Source organism: Perna viridis, chromosome 3 (genome assembly GCF_037379345.1).
Source record: "Perna viridis isolate PV_CMFRI_1.1 ecotype Kerala chromosome 3, ASM3737934v1, whole genome shotgun sequence".
In the NCBI taxonomy this organism is placed as follows: Eukaryota; Metazoa; Mollusca; class Bivalvia; order Mytilida; family Mytilidae; genus Perna; species Perna viridis.
This window is the reverse complement of record NC_142447.1, coordinates 4,006,586-4,026,005: the sequence shown is the minus strand read 5'-3', so window position 1 is coordinate 4,026,005 and position 19,420 is coordinate 4,006,586. Positions and strand designations below refer to the sequence as shown.

The 19,420-nt window shown below is 33.3% G+C and overlaps 1 protein-coding gene across 1 annotated transcript; it reads left to right on the top strand.

Annotated features, from left to right (window-relative positions):
• The first annotated feature begins 568 nt into the window (after window positions 1–568).
• LOC148620710 (transcription elongation regulator 1-like) lies at window positions 569–18,722 on the top strand. The gene is made up of 21 exons (XM_088574444.1): window positions 569–751; window positions 3,144–3,465; window positions 3,843–4,010; window positions 4,316–4,478; window positions 5,054–5,095; window positions 5,364–5,470; window positions 5,897–6,026; window positions 6,325–6,461; window positions 6,617–6,714; window positions 7,027–7,154; window positions 7,626–7,674; window positions 7,864–8,032; window positions 9,707–9,915; window positions 10,239–10,389; window positions 14,137–14,304; window positions 14,928–15,128; window positions 15,512–15,691; window positions 15,988–16,077; window positions 16,539–16,639; window positions 17,222–17,282; window positions 17,914–18,722. Exons 1-21 carry the CDS (start codon window positions 609–611, stop codon window positions 18,052–18,054), a joined length of 2,958 nt encoding a protein of 985 aa, XP_088430570.1. The 5' UTR covers window positions 569–608; the 3' UTR covers window positions 18,055–18,722.
• The last annotated feature ends 698 nt before the right edge of the window (window positions 18,723–19,420 follow it).

The window sequence follows — 19,420 nt, the reverse complement described above, 5'->3', positions numbered from 1 at the left end:
CCCAAATTTTCACTAACCAATCGATGCAGATTTACGATAGTCGACAATTCGTCCTGGGATTATTGACGTTGCTAGTTATAGTGTTAATTAAATTTCATAGCGCTAATTAAATTTATTAAAAATTAGGTAGTAGTCTTTGTAAGAGTCATGCAAATTCTGTAAAATGCAATACACCTAAAAAAAGCTACATATTTTTATATTTGATATGAAGTTGATTTATGGGTCTATATTATGAAATTTGTAATTATTCATTCAAACCTGCCTGCTCTTAGGATATAATCAACATTGAAATTCCAATAGATTCTATTTTATTTGAGTGTCATCTACAGAGTTATCTCCTTTAGTTTTGAAATCTACAGTGCATTCTATATAATTTTTATCTCCTAAGAGCATGTGTTATATGAAAAACCGAATATTAATTTCTGTGTGGGATGGCATTTCAAACAAAATATCACATATCAAAATATGTAGGCTTTTCACCCATGAATCAGATTTTTGCATGATTCTTAGTTAGAGTACTACTTAACAATGTACCCTACATGCCCTGAAACCGGCGTGTACAATTGAACTAATACAAGCAAGCCACAAAACGCCAGCGACAAGGAAAGATGGCCGACGATCGCACAGCTACGCCAGAACAGGAACCACAGGAAGATGGACCAAGAGAAAATGGGGATAGAGAATACAGATCGCATAGAGGCAACAGTTACAGTGGTCCGCCACGAGGAAGGGGTTATATGAGAGGTCCCAGGTATAGTCAGATTGTAGTTTACTAACTTAAAATTGATCTCGCCATGCCCACGGCCGCGGTCATTTTGCTAGTTGTAGATCAAATTCGCATGTCGGCTTAGTAACTATGCTAATGCTCGCCCTCCAATTTAATCATCATTAGATATGTATTGAATGTGAACTAATTTCAATACTGCGAAGATTTGGTTATCCACTTTAACAAGACCCGTGCAGGTCCGGGTGTCAAAAGAATAGGCCTGCAGCAGCGCTAAGCTTGTCGTAAAAGGCAACTAAATAGTGCTCAGAATCCTAGCCGGGGGCTAGGGCGCTCTGCCCACAGATCAACTGGGATGTGTGCCCCAGGTGGTGGAATGGGGTACCCCTGGCATGTTACATGCTGGGGTTGTCAGGCTATATAAAGGAAAACCTGACCGCAAACCATAGTGGTGCACCGTATTGGGAAAAATGCCACATTCCTCGCATTTTAAATAACCCTACTGTGGTATTCTCCCGGAGTAGGAACCATAGGGCTCCGCCACAGGAGGCTAAATTGCCCGACCCTACCCACCTCTCCCTATTTCCAGTGGCAATCAATATTTGTCGACCCTGTTGTCCTTGTGTCCCATCCCTTTTTCATTTTATCATCAATTTCATGTTCATCGTCTGAATATAGCTGAAATATTGCTGCTCGGACTTTAAACCCCAACAAACAACAAAAACAACAACACTTTAACAATTGTTAATGTTACAATTTGCACGCTTATATTATCCTTTCTACTATCTCCCTGTTGTCTCCAACAAGTATAAAATTGTTTTTCACAAATTTTGAACATTTTTTTTAGAAAAGATACTGTATTTTCGGGACTTCAAGTCAATATTTTTTTCAAGAAATGGCCAGCCTTGACTTATCGTCCATTTTGACTTATATAAGGATTTTTCAAGAAAAAATGATCATCTACAATGCATTTCATTAGATTTGTTTAGTTCATTTATGATTGCTTTCATTCAAAACTTGGGGCAAACTGCAATCAACGAAAGTTGTCACCCAAACAGTCAAACCGGAGTAATTTTAACCTATTCGTCAAACTAATTTCACCCCTGAGTGCCAACGCTTGACATGTTTTCGATTTCGTACATCTGATGATCTTAAGCTTCAGAGCAATTGGCACGTAATTTAATAAAAAAAAAAAAATAATTGAACTTGCGGACAAAGTACACTTTAACAAAAATACAAATAGTAATTTAATTTAGAAATACTATACAAAGTAACTCTGCTGGATACAATAAGCAGCGAAAAACAAACCATTCAACACAGATCTCTGCTGACACTTACGATATAAATGCACATGTCTGACCCTCAACTAATCTGGCAAATTCGACTTATCTATATTTTTTCGTCGAATTTGGTCAAAATTAGGCAATTAAATTTATACTCCACATCGACTTGTAGCCTGGAAAATATGGTGCATTGTATCAGTGCCCCCTTGTTTTCAAAGTGGTTTATAAATTAGAAGAACTTCACTATTTGTTACCCTTACAGGCATCTCTAGAAACATCTTTTTTAGTTTTAGCAGGTCTGATTAACTTGAAAAGATACCGTAAATATTTCAGTTCTTGGAAATTTTCACAGATGGTGGGAATTTTTTACTTGTGGTATGTGACTTAAAACAAAAAATATCTTGATAAGTAAATCAGTATCAAATTTTAAAAATTTTGAATAACAGTAGATTAAATGACAATTAAAAGGTGATATAACTGATTAAAATAATTAATCAGTGTCAAATTTATAAGTACCAGTTAATTAGGTAACATAATCGGGAAAGAAAAACCCCAAAAACATGTTGTATTAAGATGTGCTATATAAGGAAGAATAAAACCAATATATCAAATGAAATTACAATGGTGTTAAAGGTTAAGATGTCATCACACAATGCAAGTAAAACAACATTAAATCAATTTCATTTCAAACAAAAACAAAGGACTTCTTTCGCAAGTTGATTCAGAGTGAACAGAAATACTGGCGAAATGACTCGGGGAAGCGACAGGATTGTGGGCTGAATGACCAGGATTCCTCTCTAACACTCAAGGAGAAAATCCTGATATTGGGGTTATCCTCATCCCAAATTTCTTTTAATTTTTGTATTAGGTAAAAAAAACTTAAATTGGGGTTACCCCTAATTCTCAGGACTTTCCCCAATCTGTCCAACTCTATCCACCACAGGAGAATGATATTTTAGCTTTGTATTGCCTGATTTCACGTCCCGTTCATTGGTGAAGGCAATTCTTGTTAAGTATTTTTATATGATCATAATTAAATTTGTCAATATTGCTTGTAGTCATTAGGGTTGTTGGACAATAACTTCTTGAAATATATTTGGTTGTGCCTATACACTTGAGATTTTTGTATTTTTTAGAGGCCCACCTCCATTCAGAGGCCCTGGAGGACCAGGTGGTCCTCCACCAAGAGGTTATAGGGGACCACCTCCAGGAATGCGTGGCCCACCACCAGGGATGCGAGGTCCACCTCCACCTGGAATGCGAGGACCTCCACCTCCAGGAATGAGAGGCCCACCTGGGCCATATGGCCGACCACCATTTGATCCCAATTATGGACCTCCTCACCCTGGAGGACCCGGTGGTCCACCACCTCCACAGAACTATCAAGGAATGCCACCTCCCCCTGGTATGCCCCCACCGCCTGGAATGCCACCACAGCCAGGAATGATGCCTGGGATGGTAAGATCCAATTTATATTTTCTGAAATATAATGCTCATCTGTAGGTCAAAACCATATTTTGGGAGTAGGTAGATTTAAAACAAATTTGTACATTTGCATAAAGTTATCATGATACTAAGTTTTTAATGTCATTGTTATAAGAAGTGTTTGTTCAGGCTTTTCCTAATGAAATTACTGATATGTACAGTAAATCCTAAACTTCCTTATCACCAGCACTCATAATTCTTAATATTAGGTACGTGTACTGTTATAATGGCTACAAGAATATATTCACATTGAATGTTATATTTTAAACTCCAAAATTTTACATCAGTATAATTAGCATGCAGTGATGCTAATGTAATGTAAATATTTTAAAAATGATTTTTATTTTTAGCGTCCTCCTCCCATGATGCCTCCTGGCATGCCTCCAGGTATGCCTCCTCCTAACTTCAACATGCCCCCTCCAGGATTCATGCCTCCAGGTGGACAAGGAACACCTGGTGTACCAGGTATGGATGGATCACAGGAACTCTGGGTTGAAACTAAAACAGCAGAAGGAAAGGTATGATATTCAAACACAAAATTATTATTTGACACAATAATACTCTTTCTCATTCATTTTTCTGCAACCACAAAATTTTATGGTTAGTGCTGCTATCATCCTTAGATAGGTACCATAGTTTTTGTGCCATCCCTTAGTATTCGTCAGTGGTCCTCTATAAAATTTTGACATACAGTTCCTTGCCACAAATTGAAAGCTGGGGTTGGTTTTAGGGGTTATATGATCTATTGTAAGAGGGTTTTATCTTTGTAGTCTTGAAATCTACAGAATGCCAGACCTTACTTGGTATTTTTCTTTTTCTTTAGGCCTATTATTACAATGCCAAAACAAGAGAAGCAGCCTGGACGAAGCCTGAGAATGTTAAGATCATTACACAGTCGGAAGTAGAGCAAATGGCAGCACAGCAGCAAGCGTCAACTACCAACCAAAGTGGACCCACTACAGCAGCACAAAATGCTGTTGCTCAAGGTACAGAAAGTTTGACCTTCATTTTTAGACTTTTACTGGTTTACTTAAACTATGATCCTGTACCTTTTTTTTAGGCTGCTTACCCAAAGCTCAATTACAAGTATTTACTCTAAATATTCAAGCAAACTTTTATCCTATTTCTACTATCCTTCATTTATTTTACTAGTCTTGGACTCGGGGCTAGTGACTAACTGCATGGACTGGGGTTCAAGATCAGAGACTTAATAATGTCAAAGTCATGCTTAACATTATGTACACTTATATTTTTCAAAGTTCAGTTACACCATATACATAATGTTCTCCCTAAAATATTCATATGGCATCTACTAGAAAACTTCGATTGCATCATTTCCTTTGAAATTGTAGCATCACATTTTTAACATTATAACATCAAGAAAAATCAGTTTTGATAGCATTACATTACCATGATGCTAAAAGGCCCTAGGGAGAATAATGGTACATTTGTACATGGATATCTGTCTTATTTGTATACATTTAATATGTTTGACCATCTTATTGTCTCTTTTCAAACATGTTTTACTGTATCAGTTATACAATGTATTTTATAATTGCAGCAAATGCCACATCTCAGCCACAAACAGTTGCTGATCCATCAGGTAAATTTGCAGTCTTCATGCTAATGTTTTACTTATGATCTGGACTGTTTGTCATAAATTTGAAATTATGGCTTCAAAATCACAAATCTTCAATATGTTGGTTCAAAGTTCATATGGAATTCAAATATTAAGATGATTTAAGAAGTGTCACCACTATTGTAAACTTCAGCTTCAGGAAGGAAAAGTTGCATAGCAAATTCTTTGTAAGTGGAAAAAAGCAAGGAACTTAAGAAAATTTATTGAAAATAAATACTGTATTTGATTACAGCCATGGGAATGCCCCAGCAGGGTGGAATGCCTTTGATGCCAACCCCAGTACAGATGGACGGACAGTCACCAACTGATGGATCATTACAGAAACCATCAACTGTCCAGGTATTTTGTCAAGAGCATACAATAACCATAAACTTATTCTTGTGTGATGTTTTTTTTGTCCTAATTTACTTGTATCAGGGAGATGTTAGGACACCTTTTGAGAGTACTAGCCTTCCATAATTATGTTTTATAAATCAAACTTCATTTAATACTGTCTTCAACATTAGTTGACATTCCATAATACAACTGCAAATTCTATTTTTTATATATATATAGCACTTCATCAAAGTTTTTTGTTTGAAAATTAACAAGTAATGATACAAGTAAAATTGGTGTTTCAAAGATAAAAAAAATGAAATGAAGTTAAGATTTATGTGTAATTATAAAATGTTTATCTAAATCACAAAAGATCCACTTCTATGCAATGTAGAGAATGTCATAAATGCATTTTGAACTTTATTTGAAGAATGCTGTTTATTATTTTAGTTACCACCGAAGCCAGCAGAAGTTGCTGAGTGGTCTGAACATAAAAATGCAGAGGGAAGATCTTACTTCTATAACTCAAGGTCTATGGAATCTACATGGGATAAACCACAGGTTCTTGTTGATTGGGAATGTAAGTTCAGCAGTAAATAGGGTTAAAATGTCTTGATGCCAGATGCATTGGACTAGATAATCTAAATTTTCAGAATATTGGGTAAAAAATATAAATAACTTCCAGTACATCAGCTTCAAATACAACCATTCAGTACATTGTACAAAAAAAAATGTGATGATCTGATAATTTTGTTTTTGTATTATGCTGCATTTCATATTAAGTAAACTTGTGATTTGTTATAAACAGAAACCAATTAGATAAAAGACCATCCCTAACTTTCAGTCCATGATTTTATACTGGTTTGTTCCCATTTCAGCCAAGATGGCCCAGCTTCAGGCTACCCAACAGCCCCCTCCAACCCTAATACAGCCTGCCAAAGAGGAGAGTCCGCAACTCAATGGACATGTGGAAGAAACACCAATGGAAACAAGTGAGCAGGAAGTAATCAAAGAAGTGAGTATTCTGTAAAAGGTGCAAGTTTTATTTTATTAAAAATAAAGTAAATTTTAGAAAAACTCTTCTAAAAAGTTGAAAAAGCTTATACAATATACATGTAAATGAAATTGCTTTTTGGCCTGGTAATAATGACTAAATTCCTTTATTTGCAGGAACAGAAAGATGAAAAATCCAATGAGAAATCTGAGGAAGAAAAGGCTGCAGAGAAAGCTAGGCCAGTATCAAGTACCCCAGTACCTGGAACTCCATGGTAAGTCATTAATCTTCCTTTTTCAATCCCTTCTGGGTCTGATTAGGTTGTTTGAATATTTCACTTATTCTGCATTATTATATATTTGATAGTGCCATGTAGTTTTGTGTGAAAAAGTTTTTTTTTTACTTTTACTACATTCTGGGTTCCAAAAAGAGTATATTCTTGAATTCATAAATGATGCAAGATGCAAAATTTGTGATAGCACTTATGGGGGGATTTTGATATTTTTTTAATCATTTTTTTTTAGAATTAAATCATGCTTTTCTAATGAATTCCATATGTCTACTGTTTGTACTAATTGGTTTTCAGGTGTGTTGTATGGACTGGGGACAGCAGAGTATTTTTCTACAATCCAAGTACTCGATCATCTCTATGGGAGAGACCAGAAGAGCTTGCAGGCAGAGCTGATGTTGACAAGATGGTTCAAAGTCAACCAGGTAACAGAAGTTGTCTGTATTGTCAAATACATCATTTTCATCTTTTTTTTTTCATTGTTTCATACTGCCTAATAGTTTCATTTTCAGGCTACAGCTGGTATACTGAAAGGTATTTTCAATGACAACATTACATCAAATGGACTGAGACATTATAGATCAACAAAAAATGTCAGTTTTGAAAGCATTGACAGAACTTCACCCTATTACTTCATTGTGATATTTTCTCAACTTCAAAAGGGACATTATTCTCAGGTTTTTAACCAAAAATGCATGCTTTTCATATGTCTGTAGCTCATTGCTCAATGTCTTGGTGCCATATCGTAAATCATGGTTTCAGATGAGAAGGATGTGTATTTTATTGGGTAGAATGGAAATAAACAAATTGAAGAAATGATTATAAATTATCTTAATTTTCATAAGCAAATGCATTTGTTAGAAAATTACATGAAAGTGAAATTGTTCTTTTTTCAGGAGCTGAGAAGAAGGAAGAAAATGATGAACCTCTGATGAAGAAACAAAAGTATGAATTTTTATATGGGCTTATTTGAAAAAGCAATAAGAAATTTTGTAATATAAAATCACTGGTTTAGCTGTAAATGGTTGAGGACACATATATTTACTTTTATTTAATGAGTTATATTAGTTTTTAGATATCTCTCCATGCAACTGGCTTTTTCAATTTCTTTTAACCTGAGTCATTGCAATTTAGGCTTGACCCAGATGTTGAAGACAAGAAAGAAGAAGAAAGTGGGCCGAAGACCATTGACGTTGGAAAGGAAGCAGCCATAGAAGCAGAGGTACAAGCAGCCAGACAGAGGGCTGTTGTACCTCTGGAAATCAGGATGAAACAGTTCAGAGACATGTTGTCTGAGAAAGATGTAAGTCCACCTGACAAACACGCACACACACACACACAAACAGGTCTATATATTGAATCTTACCCTATTATTTTTGTAAGTATATAGGGGTTGAAGCTTGACAAATATTACAAATGATTGGCCATGTTATAAAACCCTACAAAAGGTTTACTATTTGGTCATGCATCAATACAGATCTTTCAACTAGTATATAGGCTTTTCTGTTCTTTTTGTTTCGTCTGCTACAGAAGGCGAGGGTAGGGTATTGCTTTTCAAGTGTTGGCATTTGGGGCCATGTTAAGATCTTATGTTCAGTTTTCTGATCAGGTCAGTTTAATATGAACCACTTGTGCAAGGTCAATTATATAGTGTAAGCAGTTGCATTAACATCAGTACATTTCAATTCTGTATCTGCTTCATGCATATGCCCTCACAATCACGGTCTATTGATTTAGAAATGTCAAATTTCTTGTTAAATTATAATGCAGACCCATCGAAATTTTTTTAAGCACATCTGACATTCGGTCAGACACAAGGTGATGACTTGACTGACCGAACGACAATTTGTCTGACCGAAAAAACTCTGAACAATTTATCGACATGCTAACATTTTTGATGGGGGGTGGGAATCTCCAAGTACATTTTATTATCAAGCTGATTTTAAAACTACTGGGTATGGGCTCTTGAATTTGTTAATTTGTCACCATTATTCATTTTGGCTAGAGTGTATCTGATGAGTCTTCATAAACGAAACATGTGTACTTTGTTTTGAGTTCTTTGTATTATATATTATTGATTTTTTAAATTTGAAATAAAGTATTGTTATTAAATTATAAAATCTATTCTCAATCTCTGGCATAAAACATAATCATTTCAAAATTCAACATTTCATCTTGATAGTCAAAACATTCACTGTCTTCATAATCATCATCATTGTCATTGTCACAAAGGCTCTCCACAATGTTAAGTGTTGAGTTAACTTCAACTTGTACATTATCAATATCATTCTTTTCTTCATCAAGTATATCAACATCTGCATCATTAGTCATTATAACATCAACAGTATTTTGTGTTTCATTTATTTTTTTCATTATTATTTTGACAATATAATGACCGCATGTTTCACATGTAAACGAGTAGCGAGACAACGGAAGGGACGATATATCAAAGGACGAAATGACGTGTAGCGAATGAACCGGAAGTTACATATTATTGTTTACAATCAAATTGATTGACTATCTCGCTAGACTGTAGACTAATTCACGTAATTATTAAAACGTTCTAGTTTTATTATTCACAAAAACCACTTCGGTTTTGAGAAAATCTTCTTTAACGTAAGAAAAAAACATCGGACACATGGGCCGACAAGCAACATGTATTTATCGGACACGGGACAATTTTACCGGACAGGTCTGACGGTCCGGCAGGTTTCGATGGGTCTGATAATGTTTTCTTTGTAAGTCAGTTTAATATGATTCGCTTTTGCTAGATCAGTCATATTTGGTATGCATTGCATTAGCATTACAACATTACAATTCTATATCTGTTTCATGCTTATGCCCAGTTGTCACCATCAAATATTGAATAGCAGTAAAATTGTGTGACAGACAAGACGTGTCTCTGTGATAACAGTATTTTAAAAAGCTGAAGATTCAAGGAATTAAATATTATTGCCCTTATTTTAATTTTTTGTAGGTTTCTGCATTTTCTACTTGGGAAAAGGAGCTCCACAAGATTGTTTTTGACCAGAGGTATCTGTTGCTGACATCCAAGGAGAGAAAGCAGGTATTTGAGCAGTATGTCAAGGAGAGAGCAGAGGAAGAGAGAAGAGAAAAGCATCGCAAACTCAGAGAAAAGAAGGATTCTTTCCGTTCATTGCTTGAAGATGCTAAATTACACGGAAAGTGAGTACCCAGTATGATTTTCTGTGATTTGATTTTAGGGTTGGGCTACAACGACTTCCTGTTTGATGACTCGGTTTACATTTTGACTGTATACTGAAGTTGAGATATGGGGTATCACTAGTGGGGCTTTGCTATATGCGAGTAACTGTGAATTTCTTTATGAGCTTGTCACACACCAGAAGATTTATGAATAATATCAAACCTGAACAATCTGACATAATGAAAGTGAACTGCTTATATGTTTGCTACAAACATATGTATTGAATATTTTTTTTGTTTGAAAAGCAACTGTAATTAAACTTGATATAAATATTCCATTTAAGGTCATCCTTCAGTGAGTTTGCGGCAAAGTATGCTAAGGACGAAAGATTCAAAGGCATTGAAAAGATGAGAGAAAGAGAAGCTCTTTTCAGTGACTTCTGCTCCGATCTACGACGAAGGGAAAAGGAAGAGAAATCGTTACAGAGGGAAAAGGTAGGTCTCAGAGAAAGATGTAAGTTAGAAGATAAGATAAAGGCCTCAAGTCTCAACATTTTGATGATATTTTGATATAGCTGTTCTTTCCTGAGCACAAACCAAATAATGGTAAGGTTTGGTTGGCTCAGTGTAATTAGTTTAAGCCATGAAAAGTAAATTTATTTATAGTTACTTACTTCTTGACAGAATCAATAACTATGATTTGTAAAAAAAAAATGCAAGTTGTGATTGTTAGCTGATTGTAATAGAGGATACAAATTATTTGTGCTCGTTAAATATTTAAGTTTGAGATGATCATTATTTCTTAATTTTAATGTTATTATGTTAAGAGACCTAGAATTTGAATATTTATGTGTCTTGCAAGTAAAATTCAGTTTTATTTCTCGAGACTTGAGGCCTATGGCTGTGCTTGTAAAGACAAGAGACTTGTTATAAAAAAAGCTTTGTAATTTGTTGACGTAATGGTCTTTCATTTGTAATCATTGTTGACAATATCTTCTAAATAGTAGATATAGGCTGGTAAGCTTGATTTGTTTTTTAGTTTTACTTATGAGAGTGGGGGGAAAGGATTTTTTTAACTTCTAAGTTGATGTGGGTGTATACGTTAAACTACCAAACACAAATTTACTTCTTCCAGGGATTTAAATTAGCATTAGTCTGAGGTCTGGGACCTTCAGTTTCTGATACAGAGTCTTTCAAATATTATTTTCCTAAGTCCTTGACCTACTATATTTATGTTTACTTTTACTGTGGACCTTTCACTTTCTTATAGAATCCTTTCATTAAAGATTCAAAAGAGTTAAGGACTTTTCACCCTTGAAACCTGAATGGTCAGTCTTATTCTTTCACTTAATCAAAATTTTAAGTATTATTTTGTAGCCGAAGAATTTTGAGAGTATATATGAGATTAATAGTTCTGCATTTGAAAACAATTTTGTTATTTTTGGATTGTTATAAACAAAGCAAAATATACCAGAAAAAGAGTGAATGTAACAGAATCAGTCATTTTCAGTCACATTTCTTGCAATTTATTTAATGTTATTAAAAAGTTGTTGATTAAAATTTCATGGTCTTTTTCAATTTAAAAAAAAACTTAACTTCTTTAAAAATAATATCTCGAGGACTTGGTTAAAAATCAAGGCTTGACCAGCCATTGCAACTATGCATACGCATGGAAAACTTAATCAAGCTTACTGGGCTTGATTTGCTACAAAATTGACTTTCTAATAACAGACTTACAGTAGAAGAATTGGACCAAATTTCTATTACTAGATTAACTACAGTTAACAAGTCATTGACATAGATATTTCTATTAAAGTCTCTTGTTTTTTTTTGCATGGTTAATAACTCTGTTTATGTTTCAGGAACTTTATTAAATGTTTATTGCTCTGTTAGTGGTATTATACAAAATAAAATACAGTTGCTTATTAATTTCTTCTTAAAACTGGTGTTAGCATTCATAGTTCCTGTGAAGATTTGGTGTGAGTGTTAAATTGGTTTGAATTAGCTGTTCATTGTTTTAATATTAATGAGAAAAGGATTATAGGGTCTATGAATGCTGGCCTCTGTTTCTGAGAAAAATATAGCTGCATCACAAAAAGAACAATATTAAAGATTTTGTAAATTCATGTACGTGATATGCAAAAATTTGTGAAACCTTAATTAAAATGTACTTCTGTTTCAGGATCTAATCATGCACTTTATTTCAGCTTTTTTAATTTAAAAAGAGTCAAATACTTAATATAATGTATATTTTTGACATAGAAGTGCTCTTGATGTGGTTCATAGTTTTATATAATACATTGTTTCTTTGAAGTATGGATAATACTGAATTTAAAGGCACAAAGAATAAATCCTTCGTAATTTGTTTGTTTGTTTGTTTTTTTTTTACCACAATGGTATAGAAATTTCCTATTAATCTTTCCACTATAATAATTTCATGTAATTAATATTTCAATAATCGATTCATTGTAAGATGTTAAAATAAAGTTAAATTTTGGTAATTTGTTTGATCTAACTGTTCTGATTTGTCCCTTGAAGAGGCTAGCTTCAGAACGAGAGCACATGATGCTGAATCTGATTGTTGTAAACCAGGAGCCACAGTCAATCAATTTAAGGCCAACATGCGGTATTAGTTATTATAGTTCTCTATTTGCCTGTTTGTATCAATTTGGTCATTGAAACCTTGCACTCACTACTTCTCCAGATTTCTAAATAGTTTTAGAAGGGTGTACTCCTTAGTAATATTGCCTTAGGGTTTTGTGATCTGTGACTAACTCTTCCAGTTTATAGATTGAATTGCTCAAGATGTCTGATTCTCACTGTTTGTAAATGAAGAGGTAAAAATGTATTGTGAAAAAAATCTGCTTAGCCATTCAATAGCTGTTTTTGAATACAGAACATGTACATGTATGCATACTGGTAAGCATTGTTTGCCTATTGGTGATAAAATTTATCTTGATCACACCACAAGTTTGGTGGAGAGAAAAATAATGTTTTGGGGTAAAAAGGTCATTAAGTAGTGAAGTGCAAGATTTCAGTGCAAATAACTGTCAGTTCATTGTTATGGAGTGTAACAGAAATTGGGACAGTCTATTCTAGAGTGTGGCAAACAAAAGAATTCCTATTCTGTTTAAAGAAAATGTTTCACTTGATTTTTAAGAGAAATTAGATTGATGTGGGTCTCTGTCTTGACTTTAAAAACTGAATATCAGTCTTCAAAATCATATCTGCCAAGCTCCACGGTAACTGGTCAAAAACATTTTTATATCCAATAGCTAGTCTTTTAGGCATCATTGGTTCTTTCTAAAAACATTGTCAGTTATGGGGAAAAGGTTATATTTTCTAAGGAGTAGTATATCTTCCATAACAGGGAACTGACAATAGAAAAACAGGGTGAATATTTTGGAATGGCAAATACTTTTGTGAAATGATAGGCTATATGGTATATTCTTTTGATATTCCAAGAAATGAATATTTTTATTCTGGTAAAGGAGTGGTTTTTATTGTCAATTCAATAAATTGTCAAAGATTTTAATTTCTTATATTATATTGTTTTCTCTATCGTACTGTTTTGTAAATGTATACTGAAAATCAAGTAATGGGATGTCAAATAAATTCGGATATTCTCCTGGTACTTTTTTCCCTTTCTGATTTTGCATTTATCTGAATGGGCAATGTCCAAATAGGCTTTCAAGCTTCTCATGCCTTATGTCAATAGCATTTTTTATGTGATGACTATTTAAATATATCAAAATTTTTAGAACAAAATTTGGGTCTAGAGTCACCCCATTGCTTGATAACCTTCCAATGAAGGTATCTTAATTGCATATAAGGCATATTGTGTGAAATCTGGTGTGTAATCTTTTTCAAAGATTTTTATATTTTTTCTGGATGTGCATCAAGCATTGTTAATAAATTTTTATTTGTTGATATAAAGATTGTTTCTTATATAAATTGATAATCTGTTATTACTAAAATAGAAGATTAAAAAAGAGAAAAAAAATTTGAATCAATGTTTTCTAAGTGTGTACTTCCTTCAATTTACTGTAATTTAATCAGACATCTCTTTTTCAGCTCGGTGTTGTACACTGTTTTAATCTAATCATATTCTTTTTTCAGTGACAGACTTTCTATGAATTTACATTATTCTTCAATAAATATTTTGCCATTCCATTTTACTGATTAAAATATGAAAAAAATATCGTACTTTGTCTTCATCTCTGTATTTTTCTTTTCTTGTAGTTAAAGGCTGATTTTATTGCCTTGCTGAAAGAGACTTCTGGATTGGACAGGAGTTCTCGGTGGAGTGAGACCAAACGTAAAATTGACTCTGATCCTCGATACAAAGCTGTGGACAGTAGCTCACGTAGAGAGGATTGGTTTAGGGATTATGTGAGAAAGCTGGAGGTGGTAAGTGTTGATGTATAGGTGCAACAGAAGTATAATTATTCAACTAAAGGGTTCCGTACATTTTTGGTTGTAGATTGGTCCATATTGTTTATCTGGGTATAAGGGACCACTCAAATCAACTGGAATAAACTAAAATTTCAAGATGATATTATTTAAAAGAAGATATTGAAAGATATTTTTTAACTTTGTCTATTGAGTATCATAAATACTGATTAATTTTGAATATCAGTTTGATTGGATTATTTATGCAAAGCCAGGGGGTTTACTTGTACAGTTTTTCTGTATTTTCTATGAATTTTGACTGCAAATTACGCTTTACAAATTGTGAATATCTCCATAGTACCTTTGTTTAAATTTCAGAAGGTTCAAGATTTTACAGTTCATTTCCATAGAAAACTGTAAAAAATATGGACTGTCATCAAGTATAAGTCTGCAAAAGTTATTGCCACTCTAAGTTGTTTTTACCCATAAATATTTTTTGTAACAAATTAGAGTATGATAAATGTCCAATTAGATGCCTTATTTTTCTCTGACTCACTGCAGTATCACTGATGATGATCAGTATAACATAGTTTGGTAAATTTATCCTTTTATCTATTTATTTATTTTCTCTTTTCCTTAAGGTTGAGTCGGAGGAAGATGATGATAAAAGAGATGAAAAGAGAGAGAAAGAGAAACAGGAAAGGATAGAAGCCAGTATCCGTAAACGTGAGGAGGAGGTTCAGAAATCTCTGTCTTCCTCCCTGAGGGAAAGAGACAAGGAGAGGGAGCAACACAAGAAAGATGAAGCTATAGAAGTATTCAAAGCTTTATTAGCTGATCTGGTAAGTAACACAGGTTAAACTGATGATTAAAAATAAAGACTGGATAAAAATCAAATAACCTCATGAAAATAGCTAAAAAAAACAAACAAAGAAATTTTTAAAAGAAATGTCCAATGGTTATTTTGAATTTGTCTGTTTGATACAAGTTGAAAATATTTATTAGTGTGTAATTAGTTTTTTTAGGCTCTTATTAGCAGGGATAATTTCTACTGCTAAATGTATTTAGTAGATTTCCACTTTTTCAAATCCCAATTTATCTGCTTTGTTTCTCTATTTTACTGTATTTTAACTAAATTTTTTTGCACATTTTTGCTGCTATGCTGATCTTTGTAAAATAATTTCTGTGATAGGGAGAATGTAAACTATGAATTTTGTGGTTTTAGGTAAAGACCGCAGATTCATCATGGAGAGAGACACGTAAAATGTTGAGGAAGGATCATAGATGGGAGATGGCTGAACTATTGGAGAGGGATGAGAAAGAAAAAATATTTGAGGACCACAAAGAAAATCTCTACAAGAAGAGCAAAGAAATGTTCCATAAGCTACTGGATGAAACTACTGAGGTTTGTTTTCTTTTGGAGTTTAGAATTAAGAACTTTCCATGATGTCTAGTTTTGATGTATGCAAAACACTGTTGTTTTTTTTTTCAGATAATTTTGGTGTGGAGTAGTTTGTCTAGGTTGGGTTAAGATTGGTCTGGGCAAAAGATTTACTTTGAATATCCTGTTGATAGTGTTCGTATTTAAAGTTTTGCTTGATGGACATATCTCTGGAGAATAAGGCTTGGTTTTTTTTAACACTCAAGATTATACTTAATTTTTGAAATATTTTGACGGCCAGATTTATTATTTTTGGATAGATTAACTTGACAACAAGCTGGAAAGAAGCTAAGAAGATGATCAAAGAAGACCCAAGATACACAAAGTTTTCTTCTATCTGCAGTGATAAGGTATGTATCTGGATAGACTAAAAATAAAAAGTCTAGGTTCTCGGGCACCACCACATACCCCAAAGCACTTGCCTGTCAGTGATTTTTTTCTTCAGAAAGAAAATCCATCCCTTTGGCAATATAAGCCTAGTAAACAATTGATATTTCATTGTATTTTACAATAGAAGTTAACAGGATCTCCACTGCTTGATATAGCTTTCCTCCATGTCACTTAAATGATACTAATATTACATTCATGTTTGGAAATTATTGTTTGTGGAATCTTAATTTCCTGGTTCAACACTACACAAAAATAACTGAAAAATTAGTACCCAACAAATAAAAATAAGCTCAATATTTGACATCTTTAAAATGATTTCAACCAAATACATTACATCTTTGATTAGGTTTATTTTTGTGTCATTACATCATCTAAGACTTTGGAAAGTGTTACTTATTACTATTGTTACTTTATATTGCAGAAGAGAGAAAAGGAGTTTGATGATTATCTCAGAGAAAAATATGTTCAAGCAAAGGCTGATTTCAGAGAGTTACTCAAGGAGACCAAGCTTATAACTTACAAGTAAGATTGTCTTAAACATACTGAAAACTCTTATAGTTGTACAGCTACCCAAAAGTGAAGACATGATTTGTCTTTGTTTCAACCAGAATAATGAATTTTTATTTTTCTAAGCTTGTATGTCTGTGATGTTATTTCAATATCCTGCTAACTCTTAAGTAGTTGAACTTGTTCTCTTACTAATTGATAAAATTTGATATGAGTGGGATAACAAAGTTTCAGTGTGTAAAAAGATATATATAGAAAAGGTGGAAAAAACTCTCTTGTATTGTAGTAGTGGTATGATACCATTTTTTCTTGAGAATGCCAGCAAAGATAGCAAATATTGTATGGATGTCATAGTTGCTATACCTGTTGCAGCAGAAATGATAAGACCTAAAATATAATAAGATATTTTGGAAATTACCGATAGTCACATGAACAAGGACAACTTGGTCCATTTAAACCTCAGCACAGATACACAGTGTCTGTAATTTTTTATTTGAACGTTAGACTGAAAAATGCCTTTGTCGGTATTTAAGGTAGTGCCTTTTACATATCATGCATACTTGCTTGCTGAATCCTCATATTTTCATTTATTTTCAGATCAAAGCAGTTGATAGAAGAATCCGACTCACATTTGAAGGATATAGAGACAATACTTCAGGTAAGCTTCAATAGGGAGTTTTTTACTATTGTTATCTCTCCATCATTTCTAGGATAGACGTAGATTTGTTTTATATGTCTTTCACATTTTTATGAGCCCTGTTTCTTGTAATTTAGCTGATTGGAATGAAACCTCACACAGGTACAATAAACTGTTACATAAGGAATGGACACACTGTTCATCACTTGAGGCAATGCATTGATGTGTGAGACCCATTAGATCTTTAAAAATATGTTTCAAGGGAAAAAATGAGATATGTTCTGTACATTATTTGATCAAAATAAACATCGTCACCACAGGCAATGTTGAGTTGTTCAAAGACGGATGACTTGTGTCTTGTAATGGTCTTATAGGTCCTCTTGAGACTCTGGTTTCCTGTTTCCCTTAAATGGCTGCTAACTTTTGGAAAAAAAAATTACATTCTCAAATGTTGGGATATGGTACTCTTAGGCATCACAGTTGTATGGTTGAAGTCAAGTTGGTAGGTACCAACTGTTATATAAAGTCACAATGTTAGTCTATAAGTAGAATTTCTATGATAAACTACTCTCTATCACTTGAAATTGTTGAATGAAAAAGTGTTACAAATTAAAATGTTTGATGTCTTGTTTTTTTTTTTTTTTTCTTCCAGAATGACAAGAGATACTTAGTGCTAGATTGTGTAGCCGAAGAGAGAGCTAAAATTTTGGTACAATATATGGATGACCTGGCCAAGAAAGGAGTACCCCCACCTCCTACCGCTTCAGAACCCTCTCGTCGTTCAATCAAATAGTCTGATGAACTTTGACCTATTCATTGGTCATTTGAATAGACTCCTTAACTTGCAATTTTGTGGAAATTTGTTTTCTATGTGACTTGTGATGTAACAGTGAAGAAGGCAGCCATTAATATTTTGCTTCTCTGACCATGTGCGATTCTTTAGATCATTTTTAAATTTTAAAGGTAGCAAATTTTAGTATTGTCAATGAGGAAGGGAGTATTCTAGGTTTTGGAAACCCTATTTTGTTGAAAAGTTTTCTTGATGTTGTGGGCAAAAATGTTCAATGGTAGCTTGCAAGTTCCCTTTTCAAAATTACTGTATCTACACATGTAAATTGTAAAATATGTACCCTTCCTTAGGTCAGAGAAGGAGTATTTATTATGGTCCAAGTCGTTAACATTTTATTGTACTTGTACATTGCTAAATTCATCTTCCAAATTCAACTTCATAGATTTTGAATTTTTAGTGAATTCATTATATTATTCATTATTCAAAGGATTTCATTGGTAGTTTAAATTCTTAAGGAAAGTAATGTTATGTCAGTCGTCATGGCCCAATCATTTTATCATTTTAGACATCAACATTATGACATCATATTTAAGAAATTCCTTGTTGGTTTTTAATTCAACATTTTATCATGTATGACATGAATGTGTCAGTTCAAATAAAGTTGTCCTGAATATCTTGTTTTATTTATCTTTCTGTGCACACAAGTAGGAGATGTGGAAGTGGTAGAGCTCATAAGACCTTGAAATATCCAAAATATCTGGACTAAAAGAGACAAAAAATTTGTGTTGTTCATGTATTGGAGTCCATTGGAGTCATGAATTAGTCCATTAAGGTGCTGAAAATGAATGATATGGATGAAATATTTGACTTGGACTGAATTAAATATTTTCCAATCATATTTTGTATGAACAAGTCTGCTACTAAAAGATGTTTTATCTGTTTAGTTTCTTTTGATACCATCTTCAGGAGATACAAATTTTGAAGTTACAAATGTATGGACTAAGCTGAAGCAATTTTTTAAATAGTTGGCAAAATACATGAAGCTACTTTGTCAAACATATACTTAAGATTCTTCCAAGGTGATGTAGGACCCACAGATAGCATAAAACTCAATATTTTCATTGTTTTAATAATGGACAGAAACCCTCTGGAATACTTGTATACTGTACATACATCTATATTTTTCTTCTTTTCACCCAAAATATATGAAAATATGGTTTTGGGGGTATATTCTTAAATGTGATTTTCTATAAAAAAAAAAAATGTACTGGTAAGGCAAGTACATATTGACATCTTGTTTTGGTTTTTCCAGTGTTGGATTGATCTTGCATGAATAGAAATATCTAATTTTTATGTATTTTGGTGTTGA

Coding starts and splice junctions, on each gene's coding strand:
- LOC148620710 (XM_088574444.1), top strand. CDS start 609: ATGGCCGACGATCGCACAGCTACGCCAGAACAGGAACCACAGGAAGAT. Junction 5,096..5,363: donor AACAGTTGCTGATCCATCAG/GTAAATTTGCAG, acceptor ATTTGATTACAG/CCATGGGAATGCCCCAGCAG. Junction 5,471..5,896: donor AGAAACCATCAACTGTCCAG/GTATTTTGTCAA, acceptor TTATTATTTTAG/TTACCACCGAAGCCAGCAGA.